This window comes from Sitophilus oryzae, unplaced genomic scaffold, assembly GCF_002938485.1.
Source record: "Sitophilus oryzae breed Bouriz unplaced genomic scaffold, Soryzae_2.0 scaffold_1122_pilon_pilon, whole genome shotgun sequence".
In the NCBI taxonomy this organism is placed as follows: Eukaryota; Metazoa; Arthropoda; class Insecta; order Coleoptera; family Curculionidae; genus Sitophilus; species Sitophilus oryzae.
This window is the reverse complement of record NW_022145752.1, coordinates 422,846-439,715: the sequence shown is the minus strand read 5'-3', so window position 1 is coordinate 439,715 and position 16,870 is coordinate 422,846. Positions and strand designations below refer to the sequence as shown.

General features: G+C 31.4%; 1 protein-coding gene across 1 annotated transcript in view; it reads left to right on the top strand.

The window, feature by feature from the left end:
• The window catches only part of LOC115886136 (potassium voltage-gated channel subfamily H member 8), a 118,278-nt gene that overhangs the window by 79,452 nt on the left and 21,956 nt on the right, over positions 1-16,870 (top strand). The window contains exons 7-9 of the mRNA XM_030905208.1: positions 5,051-5,233; positions 9,533-9,732; positions 12,552-12,801. Of these exons, the coding sequence (XP_030761068.1) occupies positions 5,051-5,233; positions 9,533-9,732; positions 12,552-12,801 (633 nt within the window). The remainder of the gene's footprint in view (positions 1-5,050; positions 5,234-9,532; positions 9,733-12,551; positions 12,802-16,870) is intronic.

Genomic DNA, 16,870 nt, shown 5'->3' with positions numbered 1-16,870 from the left:
TGTATGTTCATTTACTATTTCTCTATTATAATCTTTTAAATATATTCAAGCTTCAACTAAGGTCAGTCTTATTTATCCTACAAAGTCCCAATTTAATTATCTCTTTGTCTAGATGATTTTACCTTCGCTGTTAATTGATACTTCGTAATTATGGGTTGCGTTAGAGAAAGTAATACCCTGTCTGAGACGTTTAATTTCACTTCTGCTCCTTGAGTTAATTGGGTATCGATACAATTAAAATGGATTAGTTTTTCATTATAACTGTATCCAAATCTATTTTCTTTTTTGATTATTTGTCAGAAGGCAGACAAATGTAAATTTAAAATTATTTCTTTACAGGAATATAAAATAACTTGGAGTGACAACAACTTAATGTTGAAAAAAATAATTAAAATATTTTGCTAATAATAATGCGGATGATATTAATATGACTACATGACTATTAAACAAATCTAAAGAAAATAACATTTACAATCTATCCAGTAAAAGCACATATTGAGCATATTTTTATACTTTAAATTCTGCAATACTAAAACAAAAATTTGGTAATAACATTAGAAAACTTCAGTAAAAATTCCAGTATATAGAGGAAAAGTTTGCGTTTCGGTCAGAAGCTTTTAGTATAAAATTTTAAACAGCTTGCTGTCCGCAACGTAAACCCATAAAACCGTTTTATTTTTAATTGCACATAAGCTTCGTGTAGAATAAATAGGAATACTTTTAAACTAAATATTCATAGAGTCCATAAAAAATATCTGTTTTTCTAAATTAATCTCCAATATTTAAAAAGTTTGATTAGAAGATCATTTTAATTAGTAGGTCGTGATTGATAAGAAAAGAAACAAAAAAATATTAAAAGTATACAGCTATCTGTGTCTTATTTTATTTTGGGATTCACTAATATATTATTTTTTCCATATCAACTGTTAAAATTACTTTATATCTATCAAAAATACTAGATAAAATAGTACTTTAACCGTAAGGGTAGATCAAATGATACTTTAACAGCGAGGATCGGTTAAAAACTTTATTTCTTCTCGCACGTTTTTTAATTGCTTCCATTTTTGAAAATGTTTGTATTCCTTTTCATAAGTTATTCGGGATTTAAATGGAAGTAGTTTGGATATGGCGTTTGTCGCCTCAGCCCGAATATCTGTTGGTAATTTACTTATTTCGTTTTGAGCCATTTCTGGCTCCAATTCAATCAGCAATCGACACGAAAGAGAATTAAAAATATTGACTCAAAACTGACAACTAAAGAGACAGCTTTATTTATTTATCAAATTACATAGAAATCAACGCCAACCCAGTGCAATATTTTTCTACTCGCAATAAAATCCTTGAAATAATTATTTCTGAATATTTTTTAAAACGTAATTCGCTATGGAAAAAAATATTGTTTTATACACGACGATAAAATACCATTTTATCGTCTTGTATAAAAAATAACTATTATATATCAAAGAAACTTAACATTCTACTGCTATTTGTAAATCTTGGAAGCTATCTTACAGGAACTTGTAAAGGATATTTCTTTAGCTAATTTACGTGAAATATACTTTCAGCTCACATTTTTAAAAATATGAGAATTTTACGAACAACAACTTCCCAAATCAATGAATTTGAACTAATAATGGACCCATACGATGGCCTGCCATATCGCTGGATTTGTCAGTTCCCGATTCCTGTGTTTTGGTGATTTTTTGGAAAAATTAAATATATTATGGTGGCAACTATAACAATGTCGAAGACTTGGAAAAAGCTTTATAAAAAAAGAAAAATATATTCAAAAATTCAGTGGAAACAGTTGTAAAGCAAAATATTTTAGTTCCAAGTCAAATTTTAATGTGTGCCTGTATGAATATTTTAGTTAATAACATTTTGTTATTTTTTTATCTATCACGGCCTACCAATAAGAAAGTTGTATCTTTTAAATATTGCAGTAAATAGTGAAAATAAATATAGGGTGTTTATATTTTTGAGAAGCTTATAGCAAGCCAGGTTATATAATTTATAAATACACAGGGTGTTTTTAACATTTTCGAAAACATAACTTTAGTTCATACCTTCAAAAATATTTTTTTCGTAGAAAATCAGACTACGCCACTGTATTCTGCGTAAAAAGTTCTACAAGGAACAGTTCCGCCTTCTCCATACCTTTCAGAATAACAGAATTACGGGGGATGTTCAAAATTGCTAAATTTTTAAAAAAAGACCCTGTAGCTCAAAAACGAAAAGGGCTATGAAAATTTTGTTTACAGCATCTTCCGTTTAACAAAAAAGTGGGACAGGTTTGTGCAAACCGCATCTTCCTATCTCTACTAATAACGGAGTTACCGTATGATTTCAACTAAAATGGGACACCCTGTACATTCTATACCTTGTAGAACCCAACCGAAGGACCTAAGTAAACGTAACGGTTAACCGCACGCTTACGTGCATACCTACACACTTGTAGGTAGGTACATAACAGGAGTATGGCCCTAGTAAAGGGTTAATATCGTCGAAACGGTGTGTATATTTTCCGGGCACACTGAAAAGCCACACGACGATCAGTTCCACCCTGCCTGGGGGCACACAGAAGGGCCTGATCGGTTAATAGATCAAAGCCAAATGAAATTGCATGCCAAATATATATGATATGTATACGTACAGTCGGTATTTGGATTTTATAATGAGTTTTGGAACTATATGGTGGATATTGAAACAGTGTTTTTTGCAAAGAACTTGAAAATCGATATACCTATTATATTTTTCTGTAAATGAAATTATTGGAAAGGTATGGAAAAGGTGCCCGGTGGCGTAGAGGTACAGGTTCTCGTCTACCAATCTCAAGGTAGTGGGTTCGAATCCTACACCCGGCATTTCATCAGCCGACTATTTTTATTAAAATAAAAATAGTTTGGGTACCTAGGTCGACTCAGCCTTAAATGAGTACTTGGGATTCACAATCCTGAGGCAATAATAGGCGGTTGAAGCGTAGTGCTAGCCACATTGTATACCGAACGGCTCTAACATGGCAAGCTGTACCTTGGTACTCCCAAGGCGTTAAACGCTATATACGGGAGCTATTATTATATTATAAATTATAGGAAATAATATATTGTTTTATTAGGAGTAAAAATGACACAATTTAAGTCAGTAATTAGTCAATGTATATACACCCTCACACTTTTTAGTACATCGAAAAACTATGGTTACGCTCGTTGAATTTGAAGTTTTATGTCAGTTTAATAATATATTTTCCTAAAAGTTTACTTTTATGCCTAAGCCATAGACAAACAAATAAAAAAAGACTGACAAATCTCATGGTAAAGAGTAGGACCGCGTTCCCGTAGCGCAACTCAGAATAACAATTTTCAAACCAATTAGCAGGACCATGGCAGGACGTACGTCTTTATTGCTATCTTTCTTTATTATGTGTGCTTTATATGAAAAAGAAAGAGATAAGTATAAAACGTATATTAAGACATTATCGCACATTCTGACTGGCGGGAAATTTAAATTAGCCATTATTAGTAGTATTCTTTCATTCTGAAACTGAAAATCTTCACTTAAACTGATTTATTCCCTATACCACGGCCACGTAAAGGGAACGTGGTGTAGGGAATAAATCAGTTTAAGTAAAAATTTGCAGTTTCTTTCGGAACGAAAGAATACTACTATTATAAGGGAAATTATAAAAAAAGCAAAAATTGCACTGTTTTATAAACATATTTATTTATACATAAAAATAAATAATTTTTTTTTAATATAATTACAAAAAATAACAGTGTTTATTCCAGCCACCTACCAATTTTAAATGCAGAAGAACTGACTGTTGCAGGAAACGATCGGGCCAATTTTTTTAAAGGGCATTAAAAATCTCATTTTCGAAAAAACTGCCTAATTGCAATAACAAAGTGAATATCCAAGCAAAGAAGACTTTACGAGAATAATGATCCTGGACCATTTTCAAGTCCAGTTTTAATCCTAAAACAAAAGTAAAATAGGTATATTAATAAAGTTTCTGGTTACTATAAACCAGCTATAAACTACCTACCCAAAAAATGAAAAAAAATAATTGTATTAATTTGTTATGTTAAGAGAGGTTCGAAATATTTTTGACACTACTACTTCTACTTTTTTCTTAATAAGATGATAAATATAACTACTTACTTTTATTTTACCGGGTGTCTTTAACATATCTATCACAGAAAGGGGGTACCAATACATATAAAAAATAGATGATACTGGCTCCTGCAGCAAATAAAATAAAAAATAGTATAACCTAAAATTATAAGTAACAAAATATAAATACCAATATATAACAAAGGAATTTGTTCCTTATCCATATTTATAAGTCAATAAAATGGAGAGTTTAGAAAAAAAGATAAATCACCAAAAGAAAAATTAACAAACATGACGAATTGTCATGATGTTGTCATCTTGGTTGTCATGATGACGAAAACGAAAGGCGATTGTTCTAATTTCTATTTAGAAATTACGTTTTATATGGCTGCTTCTTTCTCTCTTATTATATTAGAATGAGATAGTGGGCCCAATAGACGCAATGCGCAGATCAACATAAATAGAACGAAATTTTGCGTTCTGAGTTGCGCTACGGGAACGTTGTCCCTCTCTTTGCCATTTAATTTGCCAGTTTCTTTTTATTTGTTTGTCTATGGTGTCACTGGTAATTTAAGCTCTGGCACAAAATTTCCTCTAGATTTACTACCTTTAAACAACTATCAGTAGTAGAATAAATAATAAATAACATAAAATAAGCTCAGTAAAGACTGACAAATCCACAAAATTTTGAATCAAATCCAAATGTGTCAAATGAATCGTCAAACAGAACTGTCAAGGCAAAGCATAAATACATCTTAACCTTTTTATTCGATGATAATTGTGTGACATATAAACGAGCCCTTATTTTCTACAGGGTGTTCAAAAAAACTTATTTTTTAGATAGTAATAACTAATCTTCGTTCAAGAACATTCTTTATTTTCTTGTAGTTTTAAAAAGTAAATCATTTGTTTAAACATGATAATTTTCTTGTTTTTCCAGGTTGGATTAGAGCTCTAGCCGACAGACTGAAAATCAACGAACTAGGAAATGTATCCAACACCGACGCGTATGTTACAGCACTCTATTTCACCTGTTCCAGTTTGACAAGCGTAGGTTTTGGAAACGTCAGTGCCAATACTACCAACGAAAAAATATTCAGCATATGCGTCATGCTAATAGGAGGTAAACTGTAGCTATAATTGTAGTTTAATCTTGTTTCAACAAGAGTTTTAGTAGCTCCTAAAGAAACACCTCGAAATAAAAGATTAAAAATGATATAAAAACAAAGCGTGTCTCATGAATTATTGCATTATGTATTTTTATGTATTTTTAGTAATTGTTGTCAACGCAGCGAGAAAAACGCTCCAAGTTAGTTTACGTCTAATATCGTTCTGCGCATGCTCCGTAGCGTACGCAGAGAGAAGGATAGATTTATACGATAATCTTGTTCTAGAAAGAAATAAATAGAAAAATGCATGTAAAAGTCCCGTAAACAAAGTCGTGTGCTTTGAATAAGAAGACTAAGGAAGGAGCATATCAAAAATCTTAGGTACACCGCGATGGGGCTCAAATATGGCCGACTTAAATTCCGGTTTATTAGTGTCGTTCTAATTTTATTTTAAAAAAGTAAAACTATGATGTAGGGTAGACGTGGGGTAGACTCAATAATTTGTTGTTTTATTTTACGTTGTGAATAAATGTTGGTAGTTATTAAAATTGTTATAAAAATATATAATTCTAATAAAAATAGATAAGTTATAATAAGTATTTATTAACACAAATATCCGATACGCTACTGAAGCAGGTAAGTCAAATTAACGTATCTAAATTCTTTGACATCTAATCTTTGACAAGTAATAAATAAACTCTAAAATGCAAGAAAAATATATAATTTAGTTAATTTAAGTGAATTTCATAAATGATCGGTTTACTACATGTATGTATATTATATAGACACTTACTAGCGAAAAGTTGTTCCATTATTTCACTCAATTTTTGCCGAGATCTACCGCACGCTACACAACCAACTATTTTAGAGTCTTTTTCGATAAATCGCGATAGTGTCACTGTTAATTTAAGTTCTGCCACAATTTCCATCTAGATTTACTACCTTTATACAACTATCAGTAGTAGAATAAATAATAAATAACATAAAATAAGCTCCGTAAAGACTGACAAATCCACAAAATTTCAAATCAAATTCAAATGTGTCAAATGAATCGTCAAACAGAACTGTCAAGGATCCCCACCCTAGAGAGCTTTTATGGTGGCTTTTCCGCCCACCATGCATGAATACATGGATAGCATTATGCTCCTTCCTTAATCTTCTTATTCAAAGGTTGTGTGTAATATACATATAGCATAGCTTTATCCAGGAAGGATATAACACAAAATAATGACTGACATTATGATAATTGTCAAATAATAAATGACAACGTTGCTGATCGCGGCGCAATGTGACCGACATGGCGATAATAAATATCGCTTTAAACTAATTTTTGCAGCTTTAATCTAAATAAAATGTCTGTTACAAACATTTGCTCTATGAACTAAAATGAAGAGCTGCTCGGTATCTTAAATTGTACAACAAATTTAAACATGTTTGCCAAAATTTTATTTAGTCAGGTTTAGAGATTGTATTGTCAATTTCGATATGATTGATGAAGAACAAAAAATAATGTGGATTCTGACATACCTCTAAATAATATCGGGATTTCGTTGTTTCCTTGCTCCTATCGACTACGGGAGGGTACGCTTGCTCAGCAGCAAGGACCAGTTGACCAATCTGCGGTTCGTCGAAGTTAGCTTTAATTAACTCCCTAACTTTGCCGACTATAAGACGGATTTGCTAACTGAATAAAACCGGATCTCAATTAGATGAAATCAATAATGCAAGAGCGTTCTGTTTAGAACAACATAAAAGCTCTCTTTGTTTTACTAAGTTACTCGATTGATTATATATTCATAACATAAAATGCGTTCTACATTCTACGTAAAAATTATCCTCATCTCATTTTCTAATATTTTTTTTCTCCTAAACAACTATTAACTTTTAATCCTATATTTACTAAATGCCAGGTGTTTTTCAAATGGTCATAATTACCTAATAATTACCTAAACAATTGTAATAATGGTCCTAACTCACTAAAATGTACGGCTGCTTTATCTCTGTCTACAAAAGAAATTTCAAGAATCGAATCACCATATTGGAGTACAATCAATTTACTACAAAACATATTTAAATAAACAGCAATATATTTTATAGATCGCTACCTATGTACACGGGACAGAGTCCAAGCGGACTTAACGAGTATGCCGCCGCAAAACACACTCCGCCCAATCATTACATTGGCCAAATTTGTCGAATTATATTGACGGGATGCATCACCTAATTTTTTTACGAGAAGGGTAGTAGACCGAGCTTGGAGAACAATGCAGTCGTTATCGGTGAAATAGTTTTATTAATTTTAATTAATTTTTTATTGTTTTTCTTCTTAATTTATTCATTTTTATAAAGATTATGGCTCATTTACGTGGAAAACATCGAAACAATTAAAAGTGATAAGGTATTTTTTTATAGTTGTACAGGGTAGTGCCTCTCATACGCCGCGGAGGCTCCAAGCAGAACGACAGTTTGTATTGAAATGAAATTTTGTGAGCATATGTAGGTTAATTCAGGGCACTTTTTAAAAATATAAAGAGTTCTACAGGGTGTCCCCGAAAAAAGTTACATATCAAAGTTGTGTTTTTTGTAATGGAACACCCCATATATTAATTGATTTTCGGATTCTGGGAGAAAAATAAAGGTAAGTTTTATAAGAGAAGTATATGTCCAAAATGTAAGGTTTTTGATGACATTTTCTAGAAATAAGGAACAATTTTTAAATTACAATAAAAGCTACCTAAATTAGAATTTACCCGGTATATCCTAATATATAGTTAAATTAACTATTGTACTTTAAATCAAATTACAACTTGATCCAAAAAGTTATACAGGGTGAGACAAAATTAATATTGAACATTGGTCACCTTTAAAAGCATGTTACTCTTTTATTTTAAATAGGACACCCAGTATATTATTTCGATATTCAATGGAGAATTCATGTCTCTTCAAAATACTATAAGGTTGCCTACCCCTCAAACAAAGATTTTCCTAGATAGTTTCATTTACATGATTTGATCTGGGTAGATCTTTATTATTTGATAAAATCTAGGGTGGCTGTGATATGTCTGACCTTACTTCAACATAGCTGTCTAATTAGTCCAACTTTAACAACTAGTTATCATTTTGTGTCAGTTAAAACAAAAACATTTCTAAGAAATTTACCGAAAATGCAAACTTATCCTACATCAGAGAAAATTGATATGATTCTATTATATAAAACTATAAAAGAATACTTAAAGGCTCCTGATTTTATCTAGTCTAGGTTTTTTATGGGAATATGTTAAAGACAGTGTTTAAAGGCAACATGAGAGAAATTATTGTAGCTGCTTTTCGAGGTAGAACTCCACATAATGCCTTTTAAAATGAAAAGATCCCTTAGAAAAGACAATCATTTTATGCAGTTAGCAGGAAGGAACCATTTTGAGCATTTGATTTCATCTAGCAAATATTTGCCACATAATTATAACTTTAAATCTAGTTTTAATTTATGTAATAATTAAAATATGTTTTAAACGTGTATCTTTTTATTACGTTGAGCATGTTACTCTAGAGTCTTTATTTTTTGTTAAATTAACAAAAGGTTATACACAGCCACCCTAGATTTTTTCAAATAATAAAGATCTACTGACGCAAAATCATAAAAATTAAAATATCTAAGAAAATCTTTGTCTGAGCTGTAGGCAACCTTAATAATATTTTGAAGATATATATAAATTCCCCATTGAACACCGGAATAATATTCTGGATGTTCCATTTAAAATAAAGGAGTACCTTGCTTTTAAAAGTGACTAATATTCCATATTAATTTTGTCTCACCCTGTATAACTTTTCGGGTCAAATTTCAATTTGGTTTAACATACAATGGTTACTGTAATTAAATATCAGGCTATACAAAGCCAACTAAAATTTGGTAGCTGTTATCGAAATTTAAAATTTACTCTTCATTTTCACAAAATGTGAAATATGTCAAAATCCTTAGATTTTAGGTATATGCTTCTTTAATAAAACTTACCTTTATTTTTTTGCTAGAATCCGAAAATCAATTAATATATAGGGTGTTCCATTAGAAAAAAACACAACTTTGATGTGTAACTTTTTTTGGGGACACCCTGTATAATTCTATATATCTTTATAAAATGCTTTCAGTTAACCTACATATGCTGCCAAAATTTTGATTTCGATATAAACTATCGTTCTCCTTGGAGCTTCCGTGGCACATGAGAGGCGCCGCGCCACCCTGTATAAACTCTTTTAAATTAATTTTTAGTAAAATATCAGTTAAACCTCAATACTATACAATTTCGTATCCCTTTCAGCTTTGATGCACGCCGTGGTATTCGGCAACGTCACCGCTATAATCCAGAGAATGTACTCTAGGCGCTCTTTGTACCACACGAAATGGCGCGATCTCAAAGACTTCTTCACCCTCCACCAGATCCCCAAAGAGCTGAAGAACAGGATGCAGGACTACTTCCAGACGACTTGGTCCCTAAACCACGGCATCGACATTCACGAAGTAAGTCTGAAGGCGTTCTTTTTCTCTTTGACTTTTAAAGAAATTACTTTTTCGTACAACCGTTTTGTAAACAAAAATATCAAGAATTATTTTCATGCTAGAGAAAACATGATTTTCTGATTTCTCAAACGCTTTATATTTCTATTTTTTTACTTTAGCAATTTTTTTTCAGTTAATATACAGGGTGGTCCAAACTGTATTCCGGATACTTTGGCAGCATATTCTTCAAATAAAAATAAGTAAAAAAGTTCGTATAAATATATGTCCTAAAATGCTTAGTTTCGGAGATACAGGGTGCGGAAGTTTCATTTTTATTTCGATTTTTCTCCAAATAATTTCTGAAGTATTGTATTGTATTGTATTTGACTAAGAGTGGGTCCCATAGGGGACCCTCCACTGAGGCCGCGAGGGCCTATTGTGGCTCAGTTTCTACAAGCTCTAATTTACAAGAGCGTCAAAGTTCATCCTCAAGACCCAGCCTCTTAATATAGGCCGTTATGTCTGAGGGCGATATGTCTCCTAGGTCTGATAGGTCTAGCATGGGTTTGCCAAACATCTCAAACCTGGTCCTGCTCCCAGCAGGGGCAGGTACACATAACGTGCTTCATTGTTTCATCATCTTCCATACAGAGTCGGCATTCGGCGTCTTCCACCAGTCCCGTCCTCTGTAGGTGAGATCTCAGCCGGCAGTGGCCCGTGTACACTGCAGTGAGCACAGGCGTTCCATTCCTACCGGCCTTTAGGAGTTCTCCTGTTCTATGTTTGGATGGCCCTGCTAGGATTTTCTTGGCATACTCCATTCCGGGACTGTCATTCCAGTCTCGGAATGTCTCACCCCTAACCCATTCACAGAGCCTGTCTCTTGCGAGATTTTTGGGAACGCTAAGTGCCGGTTCTGGGCCCACGAATGGCGAGCCTGCACCAATTTTGGCGAGGGAATCAGCACGTTCATTTCCCTCTAGGCCGACATGTCCCGGTATCCATATTAGCGACACTTTGTTCCTATCTCCCAGTATATTGAGTCCAGTATATATGTAATTAAATTTTGATGTCAATATGACTCCAGTATGTATACAGTATCCCAGTATGTAATTTAATTAAATTTTGATGTCAATATGACTCCTACTTGTATAGCGCGCCACCAACATATTTTTTAACTGGCTTGAAGAGTAATAACTTTTTGTCCGTACCTGTATAAACCTACGGATTGAAAAAATATACATTTCCGTGATTTTTACGTAAAAAATGTCTCTTGGTAAAATGAGCAATGGGCTACGAGCAATGGTTCTCGGGATATTTGGAATTGAAATTATCAATACCTGTCAGCTTGACATAAATTAAACATGTTGACTCCAGGGGCGGGAAAGTGAAATAGCAAAAGCGGTTCCACCGTTTCCATGGAAATTTCAAATAAAATAGTTCCAGCCTCAGGCGCTAGGTAGTAGTGCAATTAATTTTTAGGTTAAGAAGTTGCTACTCGTTATTGCCAGATGGCGTTAAATCAGAATTTTTTTGTAGTTTCCAACGGCCATTGTCATACTATTGTCAAATTCTCAAAAAATATTGTCGTTGTCATAGCGCCTATCATAATATTATCAAATGATTATCAAAACGTTTTTCAAACTATAATTTGTTATATGTGTTTTAATTAGACAATTCCTGTTGTTTGTGGTCCTAAAAATATAATGTAAGTCTTATTTTTGCCATCATTTAAGTACCTATTTATATTTACTCCATTTACAAAACTTTGGGCGTATTACGTTGGTCTTGTTTTATTATAATAAACGATGTTTAAATATTTGACTTATAAATAAAAACTTTAAATAATAAATAATATTTCACATGTTTGGCTTTAATTTTATTTAATAATTGTATAAATTATACTGTTAAATGTTATTTTTTACACATCACAACGATACTTGTTATTAGTATTGTTGAATTTGTGTAAAAAACCAGATTTAATAATCAAATTTAATTATATTTTAGAGTAAAATTCAATTAATACGCTCATTTAAAAAGCCCGCGCTTCGATCCATTTAGAACAAGCCCTACTCAATAGATGGCGCCACTTCTGTAGGACTATTTTTCATTATGGCAAAGTCCATTCTTTTTCTAGCTATTATAATATACTATATATACTATAGTATATTCTTTGGTTGACTTTATAAATAGTTATTAGACTAAAATAAAAAATTTGAAATATTTTTGTGCCAAAAGTTCAACAGAAACTGTTTTATCATGATCATGATTAATTTAAAAAAATAAAAAGTTCCCAAATATAACATTTCAGTCAAATAACTATCTATCAATTCAACATATTTATTTTTTGTCAATAATGACATGTATTGACTATTTCTGTTCTAAATATCTTGAGAACCGTTGCTCGTAGGGCTTTTTACCAAGAGGCATTTTTTACGTAAAAAATCAGGGAAATGTATATTTTTGTACATTTTGTACATTTGTCATATGTCTAAAACACATGTAAGTGACGCCTCCTATAAAAATGAGTCATATTGACATTAAAATCAATTTTTTTATGTCAAAAAACTCCCAGACACCACTTTCATTTAAAGTTCAAACTTTTTTTACTAATTGAAAATTACAACCACCAATTTTAGCATTCTGAATGCTTAAATTAAAATTACAGAAACAAACTTCTACGCTAATTGAAGTCATTCAAAGTTTTTGCCATGTCTTTATATTCAAAAAAGGTTACATTATCTAGGGATATTCTTTAGAGCCATTCACTGTAACGAAAAATCGTTTTTCTTAACACGAGCTTATCACAGTTTTCTTAACCAATATTTTTCCTTTTCCAGACACTGAAAGAGTTTCCTGAGGAACTTCGAGGCGATGTTTCCATGCATTTGCACCGCGAGATCCTGCAGCTTCCCATTTTCGAAGCTGCCTCGCAGGGCTGCTTAAAGCTGCTCTCCCTGCATATCAGGACGAATTTTTGCGCCCCTGGAGAGTATCTGATCCACAAGGGGGATGCATTAAGTTATATTTATTATATTTGCAACGGGTCCATGGAGGTAGTGCAGAATAATATGGTGGTGGCCATTCTGGGTAAGAAAAAAAATTTTTACTTATTATTATATACTCAGATGCAAAAAACGCAACGAAGAAATTTTTGGTGAATTTTAAAGTGTAAAAAAAGGTGTAAACATAAATAAAACAAACTATTTAATTAATAATAGCACTTGCCAAATTTTATACCTTAAAGTTGATTAATTAACTTTAATCTTAATTTTTTTGAACCAGTATTTTTGTCATCATTTTCTGCAGTACTAAAATCCATTTATCGTGTGAAGTCGATATTTTACAGCTACTTCACTAGTATATGTTTAGTACGATCCTTGTACCATATACGAGATCTATGACGAGATGGTATACAAACGTTAATGATGGTAACTTTATTGGTGTATAAGACTTTCTGTCTGGGCAGCGAGTATTAACTATAAACTTTGCTCTGGGTCTACAGTTAATTTTTCCTCGATTTTTCCTCCACTTGACTTCAAAAGACACAAAACACACGTAATAACACGAATCAAAATGCATCATCTTCCAAAACGCAGATATTTGACATAACTTGACACAAAATTATAACCTATAATTTGGCAAGACTTTGACAAGTCTCAAAAATCTAAAGGCGAGTTCATACGCATCGGCGTCCGTTTGTCGTTCATCGTTCCGTAAAACCAATAAAATTGAAATATGATCTGTCATTTTTGAAATAAACCAATGAAACTGGTTAAAAAGAAAGACGACGCATGACGGATTTATATTTAAACCCATCCATAGTTAACTTAAAAAATATTAGAAACTTTTTTTAGTAAAATAAATAGATTGGTATGGGACGTCATCTGCTTTACTTCTGTCATCGTCTGTTTAAATCTTACCTGAGAAAAAAAAAACAGAGTATACATGTTCTTATACCTTTAGGTATACGAAGAAAAATATAAGCTTTAAAACTAAATTTTAAATCACTTAAAAACGATTTACTTAAAAGATTTACTTTAGTAAATCGTTTTTAAGTGATTTAAAATTTAGTTTTAAAGCTTATATTTTTCTTTCATAAAAATGAACTAAAATAAAAATACATTTTTTTAATTGTTTTTATGCTGTTTTGCAATCTGTCTAACAAAATGTAGTTAATTTGTTTCTATTCCAATTTGTTCTACTATGTTTTTAAAAAGGATTAAAAAAATAACAGCATTGTTACTGTTTTGCGTAGGAGATTGTAGAGAGCAAACCTAATTAATTTAATGACTAACAAACAACAGAAATTTATGTTTATTTCGCTTAAAATCAGCCTTTTGGAAGTGCATAAAGAATTGGAGTATTATATGAACAACAAGAAAATATTAAGAAGCTAGGAAAACAGTATAATTATTATATTTTCATAATTCAGTACATTAATCTTTTTAAAACAATTTGTTATAGTCTGGGGGCTAAAGAATGTTTAACGAGTCAGGAAAGATTTCGACAGACGACACCTAAAAAATGAGAGAAAATACTACAATTTGCCTATAAGTTAAAATGACACAAAACAACACAACTGTCATTGTCAACTTTCTGTGTTGACTAATTATGTTGAGTCTGCCACTTCTCCGTCTTCAAACGTTTTTGAAAACCATTTGATCTCTATATTTTATCTATAGTCGTTATATCAGCGATTTTGATTTTTCCGACTGGGAAAATCAAAAACTTATTTTGTTTTTGAGAAACAGCTGTTAAATTGTCAGAAGAATACGTTAATATCTTATCTGGAAGTGAAGATGAAAAACAATATTTGAATCAGATTGTAAGCGAGTATAAGAAGAAATATCAAAATCCAAGTAAAGAATGTTTATAAATTGTTTAAACTGCATTAGACTTGAAGATTTCTTAATTCCCAACCTTAACACCATCAGAATTGTATACTATTTTTATATTAATAAATATATATATATTAAATTTTTCAGAAATAATCATAATTTTGTCAAAAAAGTTGAAGAATTTAGGAAGTTACCTGTGGTTAACTTTAACCGTGAATAACTTTTGAAGGAGTAGGTTTCTCAAAAAATTGTAAGAGATCTTTTTTGTAAAGTGTTCAATTCTGTATAAGAATATGTGATTGTCATAGCTGCGCACTGTTCGGTTTTTATATGATTCAAAATAAAAAATACATAAATTGTAAAATTAGTAATTTTTTAATGACCATAATGCATTCTTTCAAAATCATCGCACAACTAAATAATTTCCATAGATCCAGTGACGTACCGTGACTTTGAATTTTGAGACAAAAAACTGACAAATTTGTCAAAAAAATCATATTACAGCTATATGTTTTATTTTGCATAAAAATGTTAACTAATAAGTTAGAATAATTATATTTCTTTCCTAACTAAGTGGTTTTATCGCTAAATTTAACTAAAGCTAAGTACAACACAAATCTTATATACGTGGACTATTGTAACGACAAATACATCGTAAAAGACTATTTTGGTAGCATTCTGAACGAGGATTCAAGTTAAACTTTTTATAAAATAATGAACCTGCTCAGATGCTTGTTCCGAGTAAAATCCTAGAGCTCTATGATTTGCTTTTATAAACTCTGGCACAAGATGCAGAATTGCATGAATCTTTGGAGTTATCTTAATACCTAAGTTGAGTATTTCCAATCTAAATTGTTCGATGTCATGTTCAAAATGTTTGTTTAGTGCTTGAACAAAACAACTCGAAACTACTTGATTGAATGCAGACAACACTGCAATATATTTATTTCCTAAAAAAAAAGATGTTTAGGTTTTTGCTTGTCAAAACTTTGAATAGGATTCTTTACCGGGCGATATCGTCTTCAAAATATCCACTTTCTTTAAAAGTTGTCTGGCGTTATTTCCGTTACATTTTCCATAATGATCTAGTTTCAATCCCGCTTTTTTTATCCATTTTGTGGCAACATTGGTATTCTCCAATTCAAGACAATCAAATAGTTTTTGAACCACACCTAACAAAAGGTGAAGCTCAGGAGGGGGAATATGCTTTAAGACAGGTGTTTCTTCGTCGCCATTGATTAAAGGTATTTTTATACAGTTTTCTAAAAAATAATTGCCCTTTTTGTATATGGTTCATTGAACAACAGTTTAAAAAATACAAAAAAATATATCAAACAAAAACGCTTACTAAATCTTTGGCATTTGTTATATTTCCTCCAGATTGTTCCCATAAATTTGTATTTTCTGTAATACTTTTTATAGTTCTGAATGGTCCTTTAATTTCCATTTCCTTTACATTTACATCATACCATGGGCAAGTGTGAGTGGATGAATTTGACTGAAGGCCAAGGAGAATCATAATAAGCTTAAAGTCGGCGGCAAAAGTATAGGAACAAATTCCACATATGGACTGCAGATCTAACGTCTCAAAGAGGCTTTTAATGTTAGCATAAGATTCAGACAACTTTGGTCCTAAGCCAATGATGAATAGTTTATTAATTCCAGCACTTTTATATTTCTTGAAATATTCGGGATCATTTTCAGGGAGCACATTCAGACAAACTTTAAGTGATCCACCATTACTGTCAATGCCAATTTTTACATGAAAATCTTCAGATAATTCTCTAATTTCCAAAATATATGATAGAAGACCAGATAAATCTGAGCAGTATACAAAAATTAATATTAAATGAATTAACATTTTTTCTTTAAATTATTTTCTAAAAAGTTTAACTTGAATTCTCGTTCAGAATGCTACCAAAATAGTCTTTTACGATGTATTTGTTGTTATAATAGTCCACGTATTTAAGATTTGTGTTGTACTTAGCTTTAGTTAAATTTAGCGATACAACCACTTAGTTAGGGAAGAATTATAATTATTCTAACTTATTAGTTAACATTTTTATGCAAAATAAAACATATAGCGGTAATATGATTTTTTTGACAAATTATTGTTTCAGTTTTTGGTCTCAAAATTCAAAGTCACGGTACGTCACTTGATCTATGGAAATGATTTAGTTGTTTGATGATTTTGAAAGAACGCATTATGGCCATTAAAAAACTACTAATTTTACAATTTATATATTTTTTATTTTGAATCATATAAAAACCGAACAGTGTGCGAAAGAACAAGATCGAGAGAAAAAAATATTTGCAAA